The following is an 18,593-nucleotide window of genomic DNA, read 5'->3' on the forward strand; positions in this document are numbered from 1 at the left end:
GAGAGGGGGATTGCCGGGTCCTGTGGTAAACTAATTCCCATTTTCCAGAGGAACTGCCATACTGATCTCCAAAATAGCTGCACGAGTTTGCACTCCCACCAGCAGTGGAGGAGTGCAGTGATGATTTCTTTATACCTCCAATTATTCTTGAAGGTGCCTATGAAATGTTGTGTGTAGAAAGTAATTCACAGATTTGATCAGATTTCAGAAAGGATTTCGTATAGGTAAAGAAGTGGATGACTATAAAATGATGTATTCACTTAGGAAAATGGTTTTGGTGTTTCTTTAGAATGTTAAGCCTGAGTTACCATGTGATCAAATAATTTAACTCTTTGGTATACAATGAAAATCTGCTGAGATAAGAACTTGTATTAGAATGCATATTGTAGCATTGATCTGTAAATATCCAGAAAGTAGAAGCAACCTAAATGTCCATTGGGTGATGAATGTATAAACAAAATATGGAGCCACACAATGGCCTATTATTACTATTCAGCAAGAAGGAATAAAGTGCTGATATATAATAGGACATGAATTGACCTAGAAAATACATTAATTGAAGAAGTCAGTTACATATGATTACAGATTGAATGATTCTATTTATATGAAATGTCCAGAATGGATCAACCCAGAGCTAGAAGTAGGTTGGTGGTTGCCAGGGGTTGAGGGGAGATGGGAATTGAGAGCTAACTGCTAGCTAGTGTGTATGGAGTTCTTTTTTGAAGTAATGAAAATGTTAGACTGTGGTGATGGTGAACTCTCAATATGTTTAAGATTCTTGAAATGTGTGTTTTAAAGAGAGTAATTTTATTATGTAAATTATATCCCAATAAAGCTACTCTGGATCAAGGAAGTAGAAAGCATGAAAGAGGTTTACATGGCAAAAGCTGACTCTGGTTCTGTGGTCTGTGATTCAGCTGCCTTCTTGGCCATGCTGGAAGTAGGCATTGCTACTCTTAGTTTATTCTCTGTTAGAGGAGGTGCTAATGGAGAATTCTGTGCTTGTGACTACCAGGAGTGCAGTGTGCCCATGAGACCTAAGAGATAGTGCAGCTGCATCATGTAGAAAGTGGCTGACAAGCTTCATGAGCAGGTCTCTGGGCTCTGGTGCATTAGGCTCTTCTGATAGGCACATGTGATGGCCACATCCTAGGGGTGTGGCTTCAGGTGTGCAGTCAAGCTGCCTGTAAGTCTATCTAAAGGTTTTTTTAGATCACCAGCTTTAAACTGTACAAAGTCAACAGATGATGGGAGGTTAGCTATTGTGGATATGGCCAAAAAAGAACAGTAGTTTTGTTTTAAAATTGTGTTCCTCCTGAATTTGATCTTCTATTTGTTCGTATAGCCAAAAGAAGACTCAGAGGACATCCCTCCTCTTTGAAGATGATGCTGATAGTGGAAGCTCTCTGTTTGGCTTTCCTCCTGCATCTGTTCCTCCTGCAACAATGGTAGTAATTTTCCTAGACCCAGAAAATGCCTGTAAGATTGTGCTACGTGAGTAGAGATGCCACTTGTCAGACTGAAAGCCAGACCCTGGAGTTGCTGTGACAACACACTTAACATAAAGAAGGAAAGGCTCATTTTGGCTCATGATTTCAGAGGGTCAGCCCTTAGTCCTCGGTTCTGTTGCTGCAGGACCTACCTGTATCAAGGCAGAACATCATGGTAATTGAGGCTATCCAGTTCATGGTAGACAGGACCCAGCTAGAGGGACAGGATATGGGAAGGGAAGACTTAGCTCCCAAGGACACGTCTTAGTGACCTTCTTCCAGCAATGCCTTATATCCTAAAGTTTCCAGAACTCCCTCAAATAGCACCACCAGTTGGGATCAAGCTCTCCATACCTGAGCCTTTGGGGGTACTTCATCTTTAAAATGTAACAGTCTAAGTATTGCCTGTTATCTTCTGCTTTTTTTTTTTTTTTTTTTTTTTTTTTTTGGACACAGGGTTTCTGCATTCTTTGTGAACTTATATCTTCTTTGTTTTCAAGTTGAAATCAGTCCTCTCACCCCAATTTTCATTTGTCATGTTTTTAATTATGTTAGTATTGTCCTTTCATAGTTTCCCACATCAGCCTTCCTAACTTGGTTAGGCATTGCTTCCTCATAGCTTGTTGGCTGTGGGTAACTCCAGTTTCCTACTCTCTAAACTCCACCCCCTGGCTTCCAAAGAATGAATTGATGTGCTGAGCTGAAGGTCTTGCAGACTTGAGCAACTACTTTGTGTAAAATGCTGTGGCTGGTCACTTAGTCTATGGTGCTTTCAGATAAGTGGACAGGTAGATAAGTAATAAAGTAATGTAAGGACCAGGTAAAGAGTGAAACATTCTGTTTATTCAGACAAGCAACTGATACTGAAGGGAACAGAGACCCCTTAAGTGAACATTTGCATCTGGGACTTGCTGTACAATGCAGATAGTCTTCAGACAGAGGAACCGAGGGAGTGGCAGTGTGAGAGTTGGTATTAAGGATGGCAAGCAGAGAGGAGCTGCAGACAAGGAGAGGGGCACAATGGGTTGACTGGTTGCTGTGGCTTAGTGCAAAGAGCACAGATTTAGAATAGCAACTACTGAGTGTTTTCATACAGGAGAAGTGAGAGAGAGAGACCAGTCATTGTTCTCCCAGTAACGACGTCTGAAGTGCTGTGATCACAAGTCTGAAGGAATCCTGTCTGTTACGTCTTCCATATTGAGGCCACAGTTATTATCCTGTCTACTCTTCTTGCATTGTACTTAGCTAATTCCTGAATGGACTGGTTTTGGCTAGCTCTATACATCACTATGTTATTCAGACATTTTTTTTTTTAATCATTGTGAATGCCATTTTCTCTTCTCTTGATAGAAAAAAGAGAGTATCGCTGAGGTGCCATCATTGTTCAGTGATGAGGAGGAGAATGAGGTACCATCCAGTGTGAAATCTGTGGATGTGAAGGTTGATAACGGCGAAGTGTCCCTAGAGGCGGGGAATGCGGATATTCCTAAAGTGGTGGAGAAGGTAAGCTGCATCTTTGGTTTTCCAGTCCATTTGTAACATATACACTCTCCTACATTTTCCAACACTGAAAATGCTTTTGCAAAAATACATATGTTTGTAGGAAGACTAGAAAACAGTATGGTAAAAAAAATTTTTTTTTAAAAAGTAAATAAAATAAATAAATAAAAATGGCCTGTGCCTTTGCTTTTCAGGGAATCCTCGATCGGGTTCACCTTATAGCTGAACTCCTGTACATAGTGAAATAAAAATCTCTTCTTTTACTTTAATGTCATGTTGGATAACAGTGCATCTTGCATCTCCGCAGAGTGGTTTTCCTCATCTCATTTTTCATGCTTACTGTATATTTCCTCTACTTGCTTTTCTCTCATGTCCCTGTTTTTCTTGTTCTATTGCCCTCACCTCTGAGTGCAGATACCACTTTCATGAAGTTAGGTTGCCATGCTTTTACTTCTGGTGATATTGACTAAATCAGAGCAATGTGAAGTGGGTTTTCCGCTAACCCTTACCTTTCTGTTCTTTTTGGAGGCTGTCAGCTAATGCTGCTGGCTATGACTGGGGACTCATGTCACAGTTGCTTTCTGTCTGTGGTGTGCCACATTTTCTCTGCACTCTGTGTACCTAGTTCTCTGTACTCTGCAGGTTCAGCTGCTCAGATTTAGTTTCTCCCAGGGCCTACAGCGAGTGACTTGTGTGTACCCAAGTCATTCTAGTCCTTCCCCTCCTAGTGGCTCATGTGGATCTGAATTACTCTGTCACAGCTCATTCTACCCAACTCACACTGTTATGTTGCCCTGCCCCTCTGTTAGGGTCAACTCCTTGAGGATTAGGTTTTTAGTTTTCCTTTTTATTCTTAAGCTCTTAGTATATTGTCTTTCACAAAGTAGGTATTACTTTATATAGTACCACTTCTCTAATGAAACATGCTTTTCCACTTTGAAAGCTAGGATACATTGTATAGTCAATAGTGTGTTTAATTGGAAATAAGTTTTTTCTTTCTTGGTGATACATATAATGGCAATTGTTTTGGCCAGTAGTATCTTGCCTAGGTTGTGATACTATGGGATTAATGTACTTTTAATGTCATGTTAGAGATTGTTCTATGTAGATGAACAATGTAAGGCTACGATTTGAGTGTGTGATTTTTCAGGTTAAGTTTCCCTCTAAGACTGAAGTATTAAAACTAGAAATTAGGGTCCATTTCTTATGATTGACATTATAAGTTAGAAATTTTTTTTCTAGTAAATAAACAACCTGTGTACATCAGGGTTAAGCCTCTGGCTTAACCTGATTGAAAAAATCACCTTTAACTGTGTGTTGTCTATACGAGCTCCTTGGTGACTGTGTCGTTTGATCACGTGATAGTATGTGATAACCTGTGTAGCGCTGAGTCATGTAAATGTGGCAGTTAATGGATTACTGGTGAACTTGTGAGGGCCATGTAGAACTTTAATTTCTAGTTATTAATTTTTTTCCTTATTTCTGTTTGTAGGAAAGACACTTGACTACATCCGATCAGGAAGCAGCTGGGCCTTCTGATTTATTTTCTTCTTCTCCATTGGACAAAGGAACCAAGAGTAGAACCAAAACTGTCCTTAGTTTGTTTGATGAGGAAGAGGATAAAGTGGAAGATCAAAGCAACCCGTGTGTGCCACAGAATGAGGGGGAAAAGGTGAGCAAAGATGAGCCTCGGTGAGATCGTTCCCCTTCAAAGGGTGCTGCTGACCTAGGTGCTAGGAAATCTTGATTTTTCCATACAGATGTTAAGTGAGTCTCTCCAGTCAGATGTTGATTCCCAATGACATCCGTGGCTTGCCCCTTAAGTCCCTCAGGTTAGATGGGGAATTAGAATCTGACGTGCTTCTTCTGAGATGTCCAGACCTTGTTGCTCTTGAGAAAGTTGACTAATTATAAGAGTAAGCAGTAGGAAAGGTAAGTTGGGACTTCAGTTATGCTAGCATTCAGCTTTAGAACTATTAGTGGTAGAAGGGCCTTTTATCAGTTCATCAGGTTTCAGCAAACCTTTTTTCTCTAAAGGACTATATAAAAACCGTGTTAGCTTTTGCAGGCCATATGGGTTCCCTTGTAGTTGCTTATCTGCCATTGGCTTTGGATTTCTGTGATGGCCTCTGCTGCACAAAGAGTTACACAAGGACAATATTTAGAATATAGTTAGATATTGTATTAGTTTAGGAAAATGTCAGTCGTGGTTCTCCTCTGGAGTCTATGACCTCTCTAACTGCAGGTAACTGCAGGTATTAGCCTAGGTTTACAGCCCTAGGCGTCTGCTGTAAGTCCAATTAGACAGCTGTTGGTTACAGCCAGAATAATAGTGCCACTATTATATCCCTAGGGAGGTCTTATTGGAACTGTCATTGTTGTTGATTTTTGGCTCTGTATCCAGTTAGGACTACCGATTGATTTTTCTCCCTTGGTAGCTTGCATAGCACCTTCCAATAGTTGTGAGAGGTAGTCATCAGGGAAGGTGGCTTCCAAGTCATGACTAGCTCAATTCCTCCAAGTCCTGTGTCTGTAGTATGTAGTATCTTCGGCCAGAGGATCTTTCTTTCAAGTTCCGGGAGGCAATCGAGGACAATGGCAATAGCCTATATTATTTGGGTTGTCTCTTGGATCCCCTGACAGCAATGTGAAGGGAAGTTTCCTATGCTTGGAACTGGTGGTTTTGTTAGTTTATTGTAGAGAGCTGCGAAGTGCTGCGCCTTAAAGATGGCACTGGCTTCCGCCTTCCACCTTCCTGATGGTGAGCGCTCTCTGTCGTAAACAAGTCCTTATTTGGCTAAGCCTGTTCAGCTTGCTTGCTTCCGTATAAGAGCAGCCTATCTGCAGGGTCCACATGGCTCACTAGGGTTGGTCAGCGCAAGGGGATTTAAGACTGTGCAGGCGTTTCCTCGGAGTTAGAAGAAGCTTGTTCAAGGATCCTGATTAAACTGCTAGAAGATCTCCCCTGAGTTGTGTCTTCCTTGCTGGTCGAGGTTGGGCGCGACAGTTTATGGCTCTTGCAGGGAGCATTATTACCCCATGTGTGTAGCTCCATTTAAACTATATGTACATACACACAAACATGTATACACACACAAATACGTATTTTTAGTAACTTTGTAAAATACTGCATTTCCCTTTTTCAAATACCCTTAGTGTTATTTACTCTGTCCTCACTCCTCACTTCCCCTCTGTGTTTCTTTTACTGCTTTTGAGATTCATCTTACCCTAGTCAGAACGGTCAAGATGAAGAAAACAGTAGGGCAGTGGAACCCTCGTCACGGTCAGTGTGGCCTCAGATTGGTACAGCTACTCTGGAAATCATGCGGAGAGTTTTCAAAACCCTAAAAATGGACCTATCATATGACTCAGCTATACCACTGCTTGGTATATATCCAAGGACTTGACATCCTACTCCACAGACACTTGTTCAGCCATGCTCATTGCTGTTCTATTCACAATAGCCAAGAAATGGAAACAATCTAAATGTCTTTCAGCTCATGACTGAGTAATAAAAATGTGGTACATATATGCAAAGGAATACCATTCAGTTGTAACAAAAAATAAAACTATACAATTTGCATGAAGCAGATGGAACTGGGCATTATCATACTGAATGAGGTAACCCAGACCTACCCAGACCTAGAAAGACAAAAGGCATGTATTCCAATAATTTTACTGCTGAACACAGTAGCCTTGTTCTGTGAGGCTGCTATTGTTTTGAATTCAAACTAGACAGATATATCATTTTAAAATTTTATTTTGTGTATATGAGTGTTTTGCCTGCATGCATGTCTGTGTACCACATATGTGTCTGGTGCTCATAGAAGCTAAAATAGAGGATCAAATCATCTGAAACTGGAGGTACAGATGGTTATGAGTTGCCTTGTGAGTGCTGGGAAACCAACCTGGTTCTTCTGAAGAGGGGCCAATGCTATTAACCACTGAGCCATCTCTCCAGCCCCAAAACAGATATATCTTAAAAACTACAGACTGATGTTTTCTAAAACATGGTAAAATACTCAACACAGTCCTAATAAACCTACTTTAGGAAAATCAGGGGAAAACCCAGCAGAAGAGGGATTTCTCTTAAGAATGCAAGGGTAGTTGATTGACTATATGAAAATCAGCCCATGTAATATATTGTATTAATAAATTGCAGGATGGAAAGCACATTGTCATCTTGATAGATACAGAAAGGGTATTTGAAAAAGTCCAAGCCTTTTCATGATTAAAGAAAGCAAAAACAAGAGCGTTTACGAAATTAAATGTAGAAGGAAGTGCCCTCAGTTTGGTCAGCACATCTATGAAAACCCACAGTTGACATGCTTAAGGCTGAAGACAGTTTTTTTTTTTTTTTTTTTCCTGGAGATTTTAAGACAGGAATACTTCCTCTTGCCATTCTAGTCAGCCTCGTACTTGAGGCTCTAGGTGAGGTATCCAGGTTAGAAGCTGTCCATGTCAGATAATAGGAAGTCCTAAAAACTACAGAATATCTAAGCAACATTTGCAGAATAGAAAATCAGTATATAGGGGTCAAGATCATGATTAGGAAAACCACAGAGACAGCTGACTGTAGCTAGTGGGAGCTTCATGGACTATGAACTGACAGCATGGGACTGAACTAAGCCCTTTGAATGTGAGTGACTGTTATATGGCTTCATATGTTGGCAGGGGTGGTGTGGGGGGGGGGAGTGGGCTGACAATGGGACCAGGACTTATCCTGGGCACATGAATGAGTTTTGTGGAGCCCACTCCCTATGGTGGGGTACCTTGCTCAGCCGTAATATGGGGGAGGGGCTTGGTCCTGCCTCAACTTGGTAGCCAGACTTTGTTGACTCCCCAAGGGAGGTCTTATCCCCTCTGAAGAGTGGTGGGGATTGGGAGGGGGTGGGAGGATGGGAGAACTAGGGCTAGTATGTAAATTGAAACAATTTTAAAAAAGAAAATCAGTTTATCAATATATTACCGTTTTATATAGTCTTAAAATTAAGAAATTCCATTTACAGCATCAATGAAAAGTTAAAGTACTTAGGAATACTTATTGAAAGCATTGCAAGACTTACACATGCAAAACTGTAGTTCAGGGGCCAGTGAGAGGGTTATTGAGAACAGGTGCTTGCAGCACAAGCCTGAGGACCTGAGTTGTCTTCAGTGGAGATGGAAGGGGAGAGCAGCATCCTTTACATGCTGGCCAGTCTTTGTGGCTCCAAGTTTGGCCCTCCTCCATTGATCACTAACTGAGAAAATGCCTCACAGCTGGATCTCATGGAGACATTTCCTCAACTGAAGCTCCTGTTTGATAACTGTAGCTTGTGTCAAGTTGACACACAAAACCAGCCAGTTCACCTAGGTCGTCAGCCACATAGGTTAGTGTTCTCTGAATGTGGTTGTGTGTGCAGGAGGACATCCATGTTTATGTGCATGTGTTTGGAGGCTAGAGGTTGGCATTGGGGGTTTTCCTTTCTTGCTATCACTCATTTTTGTCTCTCACTGATGGTTCAGGATGATGGGCAGCGAGTTCTTCCTTGTTCTTCACCCCTCTGCCCTGCCCCCAGTCCTGGGGCTATGGATGTGTACTGGCGAGCCCAGGTTTTTGTGTGTGGTGGGATGGTGGGACCCAGGTCCTCACGCTCCTGCTGCAATCACTTTGCCCACTGAGCCATCTCCCCAGGCCTCCTGCTTTAATACCAAGCCAAATAAATTGTCCATAGCAATTTCTACATTGTTCTTCCTTTCAGAAATGAAATGGAGAACTTTGTGTGGTTTGTCTTTACCCCCCTCAGAGTGCTGCTTCTTAGTCATTATAGAGCTAATGGATTAAGATTGGGTTATTTTTTTGGTGTTGGTGGGGTGGGATGGAGGTAATAAAATGTTTAGGTAACTACATAAAGAAAGAGTGTGCATATGTTATCTGTATTTACAAATTTATTCACCACTATTTTTGATAATTCATTTACCACCATGATTTTGGGTAGTCTTTCTCTTGCTGATTAGCACATAGGGTGTGGTCAGGTCATACTTTTACTGGGGGGGGGCATCTTTGTTATTCATTTTTGATCTTGCCTTTTGCCCAGGGTCTCAAAACTGATGGCCGCCCCAAGAGCACAGGTGTCTTCCAGGATGAAGAGCTGCTTTTCAGCCATAAGCTGCAAAAGGACAATGACCCAGATGTTGATCTTTTTGCTGGCACCAAAAAAACCAGGGTTAGTTCCTTCTGGTTCCCACTGTGTTAGGGACCGGGTGGCTCACAGCTGTAGGTAAATTGCTTTACTTTCGGATGTGTGATCGGAGTGTCATCTTTTTCAGTTGTCAGTGCCACGTGGTGGGAGCCTGTTTGGAGATGATGAAGATGATGACCTTTTCAGCTCTGTCAAGACTCAGCCTGTGGTACCAGCTTTTTACTCTTAGGCACGGGGAGGATAGGAAACCAGTCTTCGGTTATAGATGAAAGGAAATTAGCACAGTTTTGTAAGGCTCACTAGTAAATGAATGTCAGATGATGTAAGGAGCGGTATGTATGTAGGATGTGGCTTCTAGCTCATAACACTAACTGATCCCAATTCTGATTGTGGTTCACACTTGTTCAGTTTTTTAAAGATTTTATTGACCGACCCTTGCATAGAACACAGACTACATTTTTGTGCCTTTCTAATACAAACCTTTAAATCTGAGTTTTAGCCCATGTGTATTTTTTCCTCCGCTCTGTTAGGTTTTGTATATCCCCCCCCCCCTTTTATTGCAGAAAGTCTCCTGTATAAGTCACAGTCTTTTATTTTCCCCCTTCAAGATCTGTGCCTGCCAGCCAGCATCCTTTTGCCACTGAACTGCATCTCAGCCGTAGAAAACCACAGTGCTTAGGATGCTATTTCTGAAATGCTACTGATGAGTTGGTTAACCCTTATTTGTGTATGGACTTTAAAAACCCAGAGACCAAGTTCCTCTTTTCATTATTGTTTAAAATTCTGAAGATACATGATAGACTCTGGTGGTTTTCTTTTTCTTTTTCTTTCTTTCTTTTTTTTTTTTTTCCTTTGAAGGTACCAGAAAAAAAGGGAGTACTGAAAAAAGACCAGCCTGTTTCTCTAAAGAACGAGGAACCTCCTGAGTCTACTCAAGGTAGCAAAGAGAAAAGCTTATGGAAAGCAGAAACACCACAGGTTAGAACTCTCCTTGAGGGCGTTCAGCTCTCACCCCCTCCCGCTCAGACGGTTCCATGGCACAGACACAGGGTTACTCAGAATTCTTAGTTAAGGAGGGAATAGCAACCAGCACCTGCCTGTCACTATATCCACTTTTCTCCCCTGTTGAGAAATCGGTGATTCTGTATTTGATCATTATTGTGTTTAGACCAAATGCCAAATTCAGTTTCCAATTTGATGTTAAGATAGGATAAAAGATCATTTTTCAGTAGTGCCTCCGTTTCTCCCTCTGGGCTTCATTGGGGTTTAATTAATATAAATAATTCCCAGTTTCTTGGTTCCTCCTCCATCACTGTAAAACCTCCCACCTAGGAGTCCTCTTATTATGAATGGGGCTTCTCCACAAAGGAAGCCAGACAATTGCAGTTGTGTCTGGAAATGTCACTGAGGCCCCCTTGCCTGTGCTTGGAAAATGAGGCACTCCGTTAGCGTTTCTCTTAACTGGAATGCAGATGCTTTTGTGTTTAGAACTCGTGCACCAGGCCATTGGAGAGCTTGTGTGCTGTTTTGATATTTGCTATGTTGGATAACTCATCATGATATGTTCTGATAAAACTACAGCTGTCTTACTCATCGTCAGTGTCACACTTTTACTCCTGGTGCCTGTCAGATAGATGACAGACTTCCCTTTTGCATGCTGAAGGAGGTACCAGTGGAGTAAAGCCAGCAAGCCAAATTCCCTGAGGCTGCGGGGCGGAGTCAAAGAGCAGAGACAGCTTTTCTCCATCACAGATTTACTTACAGATTAGAATGTAATCCAAGAGACAGTTTGTTTCCTGTTCCTTCAATGGATTTTTAACTAAATTTAATTTCACGCAGGATTCTCCAGGTCTCACTCCATTTAAAAGCAGAGAGCCATCCAGTCGGATCGGGAAAATACAAGTAATTATATTGGATCTGGAGTCTTCATTGCCTGCCTGTGGCACCTATAAAATTTGTGGATTTTCAGTTTTTTTCAGCTGCTATCAAGCATTCTCTCATCTCTTCCCCTGCCAACACCATACCCTCCACCCTTGCCTAGTTGTTGCTTCTTACGCGCTGCTCTTTAATGTCTTTTGATCCCAGTGATGGGCACAAGTATGTGCCCCACTGAGCCTGGATCAGGTGATTTTCCTACATTTATATTCTCTTGTTTTCTACAATGTGTACAACACAGATACCATGTGTCACAGAAATGGTAGTCTGCCCCTGTGTTTAAGAACAAGTACTGAGTTCCATTTTTCTTCTTTAGGCAAATTTAGCAATTAACCCAGCAGCCTTGCTGCCCACAGCAGCTCTGCAGATCCCAGGAACAAAGCCTGTTTCATGTGAATTAGCTTTTCCTTCATCTGAACCTGGAAGGATCCATGGCCGGGAAAGTGTGCCCACTCTTCCTGGGAGTGAGGAGGCTGGTGTGAGTTTCGATCTTCCAGCCCAGGCAGATACCTTACACAGTGCAAACAAGGTGATCCAACTCTCTACTGTGTATTTGTCTTTTATCCAGACTAACCTGACAGCTGCTTTCTAGACCAATGTGCAAACTTGGTGTAGCCCAGCTTTACCTCCCTGCTTGAAGGTGGCATCTCATCCTTTGCTTTGTCCCCCTCCCTTCTGCCTCTTCAGTTTCCTAATTGTGCTTCTGCTTTCTCAATCACACACTTCTGTTCCAGCTTTGCCACTCATCATTAAATATTAGTCAGACCAGGCGCCCTGTCTCTAATCATATGCTATGTCCTGTTGTTACCTACTAGCCTTGGTGCTTTTCCCGCAGTGCTATAGAGCGCCATGCCAACCTCACTTCTGTGGTTTTCCCTGCTTGCCGTGGCTTGGGCCCTCTTCCATGGGCCTAGTAGGAAAGCTGTTGCAAAGGGTGTCCTTTGTGGGCTCTGAATGAACTCTTGGAAGTTTTCTTTCTATTTTAGTGAGTTTTCTTTTTCTCTTCAATCTCCCTTCTCTCTGAAGTCTTAACAGGTGTCCAAGTAGGCAACAAGGACCCAGGGCAATAAATAATTTTTAGTGTTTTCAGGTTTATTTTTCCTGTATTAAAAAAATAGTTATTTTTGTTGTCTTTCAAGCTTAAATTAGCTACTTTTTTTTTTCTAAAATTGTGGGGATTTTTTTGTTTGTTTGTTTTTGTCTTTTTAAGAGACTTTATTTATTCTTTGGCAAGTTCATGCATTGCATGCACTATATCCTGGTTATCCCTACCTCTGCAGGCTGCCAGCCTCATCACTCAAAGCCTCCTAAAATCATACTTCTTTGGAGCAAACAGACACAGTTAAGTATTTTGTCCAAAATAAGTTGGATCTTCTCAAAGCAGGACATGCTTTTGTATTTTGGAAAACATCAGAAATATTAAATCCAAGTCATTAAGAGATTGCTTTTTTGAGGTTATTGCAAAGATTCTCATGTTCCAGCCACATTTTACATCAATGTGTAATCTAATACTTGGTGTCTGTTGACTTAGAAAAAAAACAGCACCATTGGTCATAGATCCTGATAAAGTTGGTGCTAGAAGAATCCCTCTCTGTTTTTTTTTTTTTTTTTTTTTTTGGTGAGGTACCTGACTTTAAGGGGTATATAATATGTGTGTTTTGAGTTACAGAACACCAGCAACCAGCATACCTGCTTTCTGGGGTTTCGACAACATTGAAGCTTTTTTGCATGAAACTATTCTCAAAAGATTAAAATAAAGGAGTAGGAGGTGGCTCAAGTGGCTAAGAGCACCATCTGTTCTTTCAGAGGACTTGGGTTCAATTTCCAGCACTACACAGCTGCTCACAGCCGTCCATACTTCATTTCTGAGAGATCTGATGTGCTCTCTCTCTCTCTCTCTCTCTCTCTCTCTCTCTCTCTCTCTCTCTCTCTCTCTCTCTCTCCAAAACAGGGTATTTCTGTGCAACATTCTTAGCTGTCCTGGAACTAGTTCTGTAGACTAGGCTGGCCTTGAACTCACAGAGATCCACTTGCCTCTACCTCTCAAGTGCTGGGGTTAAAGACATGTGCCACCACTGCCCGCTTGCTGCTCTCTTATGGCCTCCTCAGGCACTACATGAATGTGATATGCAGACATATATGCAGGAAGAACACCGGTACACATAATTAAACTAAAATATATTTTTGGAGAAAAAAGCTTAGAAACAGAGAATACTAAAGTGTTAAGGATTGAGTCCCGAAGTAGTGGGAACCGGTTAACTCCATTTTAGAAATCGTAAAGGCCAGAGGGATGGCTCAGCTATAAAACTCTGGGCTCACAACAAAAAAATCATCTGAAACAACTTTTATTTTCCCTTAGGCCATTGGTTCTCAACCTGTGGGTCACAACCACTTGGGGTCCCATATCAGATATTTACATTATGATCCATTAACAGTAACAAAATTACAGTTAAAAAGTAGCCACAAAATAATTCTGTGATTGGCAGGGATCACCACAGCACAAGGAACTGTATTAAAGGGTCACAACATTAGGAAGGTTGAGAACCACTGGTTTAGGTGATACCTAATTGAAGTAAGCCAAATAGCTTTATGGTATTTTGAATTACTGAGTCTTTGCTATGTTAGCCTTGAACACTTTTCCATCAGATCATGGTGTGTGGGTATGTGTTTGCCTTTGCAGAGTCGTGTTAAAGTGAGAGGAAAGCGTAGGCCACAGACCCGTGCTGCTAGGCGGCTGGCTGCCCAGGAGTCCAGTGAGAGTGAGGACCTGAGTGTCCCCAGAGGACCTGTTACACAGCTGGCCACTAGTCCCATCTCAGCGAATGGCCACCAACCTCATCTGCAGCCCAGGATGGCCAGTGGAGAGATCAGCTCTCAGAAAGCCATGGCCCCAGCCGCTCCACCTTGGGAAAGTGGTCCTGCGTTGTCTCCAGTGGACAGAAGCTTTCTTGTGACGCCTCTGCCTCAGACTGGAAATGAGGCTGACCTTTTTGATTCTGGGGGCATCTTTCCAAAGAGTAGAGGAGCACAGTCTGTGGAGGGAACAAAAGTCAAGGCAGCAGTGACCCCAGCCCACTGGTCAGGAGGAAGTAACGAGAAGAACCTCGTGTTTCCTGCTCTCAGTGAGGCCAGCAGTGCCGACGATCTCTTCCAGACTGTCAAACCAAGACCAACAAAGAAAAGGAATCCCGTCCCCCTCCTTGAAGATGAGGATGATCTCTTTGCAGATCAGAAAGGCAGAAAGAATGAGTTGAAATCTGACAGCCATCAGAACATTGTATCAAAAACAGAAGACATTTTTGAGGTAACAAAAGTATTTCATGTCTGGGTCTTTAAGTAGCTGGTTGGCTTCTTGAGCTGCTGTGTGTCATGCTTGTCTGCTGTCTACTTGCTTATCAATCATGTTTAGGTCTCTTGTTAATAACCATAAGGCTGGTTCTTGCATGAGCCCTGGGTCCTCGTTTTTATATAGAGTGCATGTGGGTGTGTGTACATGTTTTCAATCATTTTTGTTTGCTGTTTTTTAAGGTTTTGCAGAATGGTGCTTTCAGCTTTGCTGACATGTAACACATATGAACTTCATTGGTACAGCTTGTGTGTTTAAGCTCTGGTTCTGGCTGGGACTCTGTTTTAGCAGAGTTTGGACGCCAAGGCTTTTGTGGTAGTTGTACAGCAGGTGTTTATTGAGCATGGTGGTCCTGGGGCCAGCAGGAGAGCTAGGACAGGCGCTCTGTCCTGAGATTTCAAGAAGACTGAGACCCAAACAGAGCAGTAGGGAGTTAAGGCACAAAATGCCATGAAGAAAACTGCCTAGGGCAGAGGACACTCACAGTGGGAGGTGGCTCTCCAGTCTGGGCTTGGTGGGTGTCTCACTGTGGTATTTGCATTGTGACTCGAAGAATGGTGAGGACAAGTTGTATAGAGACCTGGAGGAAGTCTGGGCTTGAGCACCCTGCTCACTGCATTTCTATAAATCAGTCAGCTATTTTTAATCTTAAAAATGCTTTTATTTATAAAAAATTGTTTTTGGGCTTATCTAGGATGATATATTTGCTACGGAAGCAGTGAAATCTTTTCAAAAAAAGAAAGAGAAGGAGAAAACTTTGGAACCCAACTTATTTGATGATAATATTGACATCTTTGCTGACTTAAATGTAAAGCCCAAAGAAAAGTCCAAAAAGAAAGTGGAGCCCAAGTCTGTGTTTGATGACGACACAGGTGAGTGTGGGTGTCCCACCGTTCTGTAAGTATGGCTGTATGCAGTACACTTAGAGGGCATGGCTCTTCACTGGCTGAGTGTGCTTTGTCTTGCTTGCATTCGGTTCACCCTTTCTTGGACTGTGTTCCTCAGTAGCTTTTCTTTGCTGTGGAAAGTCTGGTTAGTCTAAGAATATGATGTGTAGATGGATTAATCATTTTCATGAGGCAGCCTTAGGCTATGCTTAGTATCAAGGTTTAAGACGGTACCCAGCATTTGACCTGAAAGCAGAAGCTAACTTTAACTTAGTGCTTACCATCATCATCTGGCCAGCGCTATTTCTGAAAGGAGTATCCATAAGAACCTTCTTTCACATGCTGTCAGCAGGCCATGCAGTTGGTTGAGTGAGAATAGCAGCTGGACAGTGAAGGACAGCAGTACGAGAGAGCAGGGCTGTGCAGGGGGGTCACATATGAGATTTGGCCTCTCCCTGAGTTCTGTGTATATGGAACACGCTGTACCCACTCCTCAGCTAACAAGCAAGCCATAAATGTTGGGCTCCTGCTGGATCCTGTGCTGGACTGGATCTTGGACATGTCTTTTCTCCCTCTGTCCCTCTAAGACTGTACCTTGGGACTGGCTGGGAAAGCCTTTGTTGCAGAGCCACACTGAGTCTGTCCCCCTGACAACCCTGGCTCTATCCTCATGTGTGCTACTGCATGGAATGTAGAAGAAATTTCGGGTACTTGTTCATTTTTGACACATGATTTTGCTATAGCCCTGGCTAACCTTGAATTTACAACTCTTCTGATCTTAGCCTTCCCAAGTACTGGGGTTTCAGGCATACATGACTTTCTTTCATTTTTAAATTGTCATACATGCTTATGGGAATAGTCATACACAATAGAAAATTTTATAAGTGGAGGGACAAAAGCTTACAAGCTAAGCAATTAAGTTTGTTGTACATCCTTTAAGACATGGCATTCTTATGTATTTATATAGACTCAATATAAAAATAAATAAGAACAGACTTTACCTGCTCTACTTCTGGTTTCATTAGCACATAGAAATCTCCTTTGATTTCAGTGTTTTGAGTAATACCGCTTTGTGTTTAGCTGTTAACTTATTAAGGACAATCTAGATCATTTGTAGTTTCTGTTGTTAATCCCATGGTCTTCATAATGTTTGTACACCTGTCTTTACATACAACTACTTCTACATTACCGGGTAAGCAGCATGGTTAAATGTCTGAGACTTTATTCTCACTATTGAGGTGTGCCCCAGATTGACTCCTATATTCTGTATTGGCCTTTCCTTTGCACCTTCTCACTGCCCTTAGAAGCCAGAGTGGAAAGAAGCTAGAAGTCAGTTTCGTGTCCAAGGCTGAGTTAGAGAGCCAGTCCACCGTCCCGTTTCTCTTTATGTGCACAGACATACTTTCGTAGCTGACAGACTTATACTTAGAAGAACCTGGTTTACATATTATAAAACATGGGTGCCATGAACTGAGCCAGGACCAGAACCTAAGAGATTCCACTTTTGTAATGGTACTCTATAGTGTGTAATCAGAATTGGGTATTTGTATTGGTACTCTATAGTGTGTTATCAGAATTGGGTCTTTGGCAGTTTGTGTGGATGTGTCTTAAATTCCCATTTTCTTGCCTGTCTTAACTTCTTTTTTCTTTTCAAAGATGATATTTTCTCCTCTGCTCTCCAAGCTAAGAAGTCCAAACCCAAAAGCCAGCCTGCAGAGACCACATCTGAACTAAGATCTGATCACAAAGCGTGCAACATTTTTGATGACCCCCTGAATGCCTTTGGAAGTCAGTAGAACGTTTGGGGTCTTCACACTTCATCTTCCCCTTCTATTTTCAGTTAGTGATGCAGTCTTGTACACTCACTGCCTTCACTGGATTCCAAAAGCAAATACGGAAATAAGTAGTTCAACTGTTAACCAACGTAACTAATATTTTTCTGCACTGATTTTAATTATGCTTAAAGTTACAAATAAAAAATAAATGCTTCACAGTTTATTTTTTGTAAATTAGATTGCACAGAGGTCATGCTAGAGAGGAAATCTCTTTGTGGCTTTCATATATGGGTAGGGAATATGGAGACAGCCCTTGCCAGAAGATCTGAAGTCCTTGTACTGTGGCTGGGGCTCTGAATGCAGTGATGGTCTAGGCAGGTGAAAGAAAGGAGGTAAAAGGCTATGTGACTATGATTCTAAACCTGTGAGGTTTTCATTAAATTCCAAAAATGCCTCTGCAATCATCTAAGGGGCACTGTGCTTCTCTGCTGTCTTGATTTTAGAAAGAAAGTTTTATTGGAACACAGCCATACACATCCTTGCCAAATTATCTGTGGCTGTATTCTGGCTGCCTGTAATGCTGGAGTTCAGTAGTTGCAAGAAATGGTTTAATTGTAAGCAAATTTTTGCCTTTCTTAGCTTTTCTTTCCTCCTTTGTAAATGGTTTCAGTACTGAGCCTACAGGGTTGTTGTTGAGAATAGGTAAAGACCCATTTATCTGTCTGCCCCTTAAAACGGTAGGTGATGACTTATGGCTTGATGAAGTAATCAGTAGAAGCCAGACATCTAAAGTCAAACACTGGGTGCCAGAGTTACCTGTCAAGATTTCCAGCACAGGGATTCCTCTAATCTCTGACATTACCATCATGGCTCAATAGTTTGAAACTATTAGTGCTGCTCTAATCATGGGCTGAGTTTCAGTGCCACTGGCAAGAGGCTGACAAAGGACAGGGCCTCACCATACCTTCTACCTCAGTGTTCAATAGGTGGAGCTGCACAAACTGGTGGGTAAAAACTCAAGTCTCAGAGAGTGGGCAGATGGGAGAAGACTGGCCTGAGTCACAAGTTGATTATCCGAAGTTTCCTGGTCCTCTTCAGCAGCCCACCTAGTAAAACGCTTGAGTTGAACCACCCGTGAAGGGAATCAGTAGGGGCCCCATCTAGGTGGAAGGCATGTGCTGTCTTACAGCCAATTAGCTTATGTCCCAGTTTAGCAGTCTGGTGAGCAGCAAAGGCATGATGAGTTTTCAAGCACAAGGTGCCGCCTGTTTGACTTAAAAGTCTTCAGTAATTACTCAAAAGCAAGAGGCACACAAAGTCACCAGCCCCTATAAGTAAGGCATAAGAATATCCCCATTTTACAGATGATACAATTGAGTCATAAATGTTAGGAAAGAGTGGAGCACAAAAAAATAAATAAATAAATAAATAAATAAATAAATCTGTGTTTATGTCAGTCTAGCCTGGATGTTCTTTAA

At 42.0% G+C, this 18,593-nt stretch overlaps 1 protein-coding gene across 2 annotated transcripts in view; it reads left to right on the plus strand.

The window, feature by feature from the left end:
• The window catches only part of Washc2c (WASH complex subunit 2C), a 47,719-nt gene extending 30,386 nt beyond the window's left edge, over positions 1–17,333 (plus strand). For both annotated transcript variants that reach the window (XM_051203806.1, XM_051203807.1), the window contains exons 20-30: positions 1,346–1,448; positions 2,841–2,993; positions 4,483–4,662; positions 9,068–9,196; positions 9,300–9,380; positions 10,031–10,150; positions 11,012–11,074; positions 11,424–11,636; positions 13,788–14,411; positions 15,148–15,325; positions 16,997–17,333. In XM_051203806.1, coding sequence (XP_051059763.1) covers positions 1,346–1,448; positions 2,841–2,993; positions 4,483–4,662; positions 9,068–9,196; positions 9,300–9,380; positions 10,031–10,150; positions 11,012–11,074; positions 11,424–11,636; positions 13,788–14,411; positions 15,148–15,325; positions 16,997–17,136 — 1,984 coding nt within the window. In that variant the 3' untranslated portion in view covers positions 17,137–17,333. The remainder of the gene's footprint in view (positions 1–1,345; positions 1,449–2,840; positions 2,994–4,482; positions 4,663–9,067; positions 9,197–9,299; positions 9,381–10,030; positions 10,151–11,011; positions 11,075–11,423; positions 11,637–13,787; positions 14,412–15,147; positions 15,326–16,996) is intronic.
• The last annotated feature ends 1,260 nt before the right edge of the window (positions 17,334–18,593 follow it).

The sequence above is a fragment of the Phodopus roborovskii genome, unplaced genomic scaffold, assembly GCF_943737965.1.
Source record: "Phodopus roborovskii unplaced genomic scaffold, PHOROB, whole genome shotgun sequence".
NCBI lineage: Eukaryota > Metazoa > Chordata > Mammalia > Rodentia > Cricetidae > Phodopus > Phodopus roborovskii.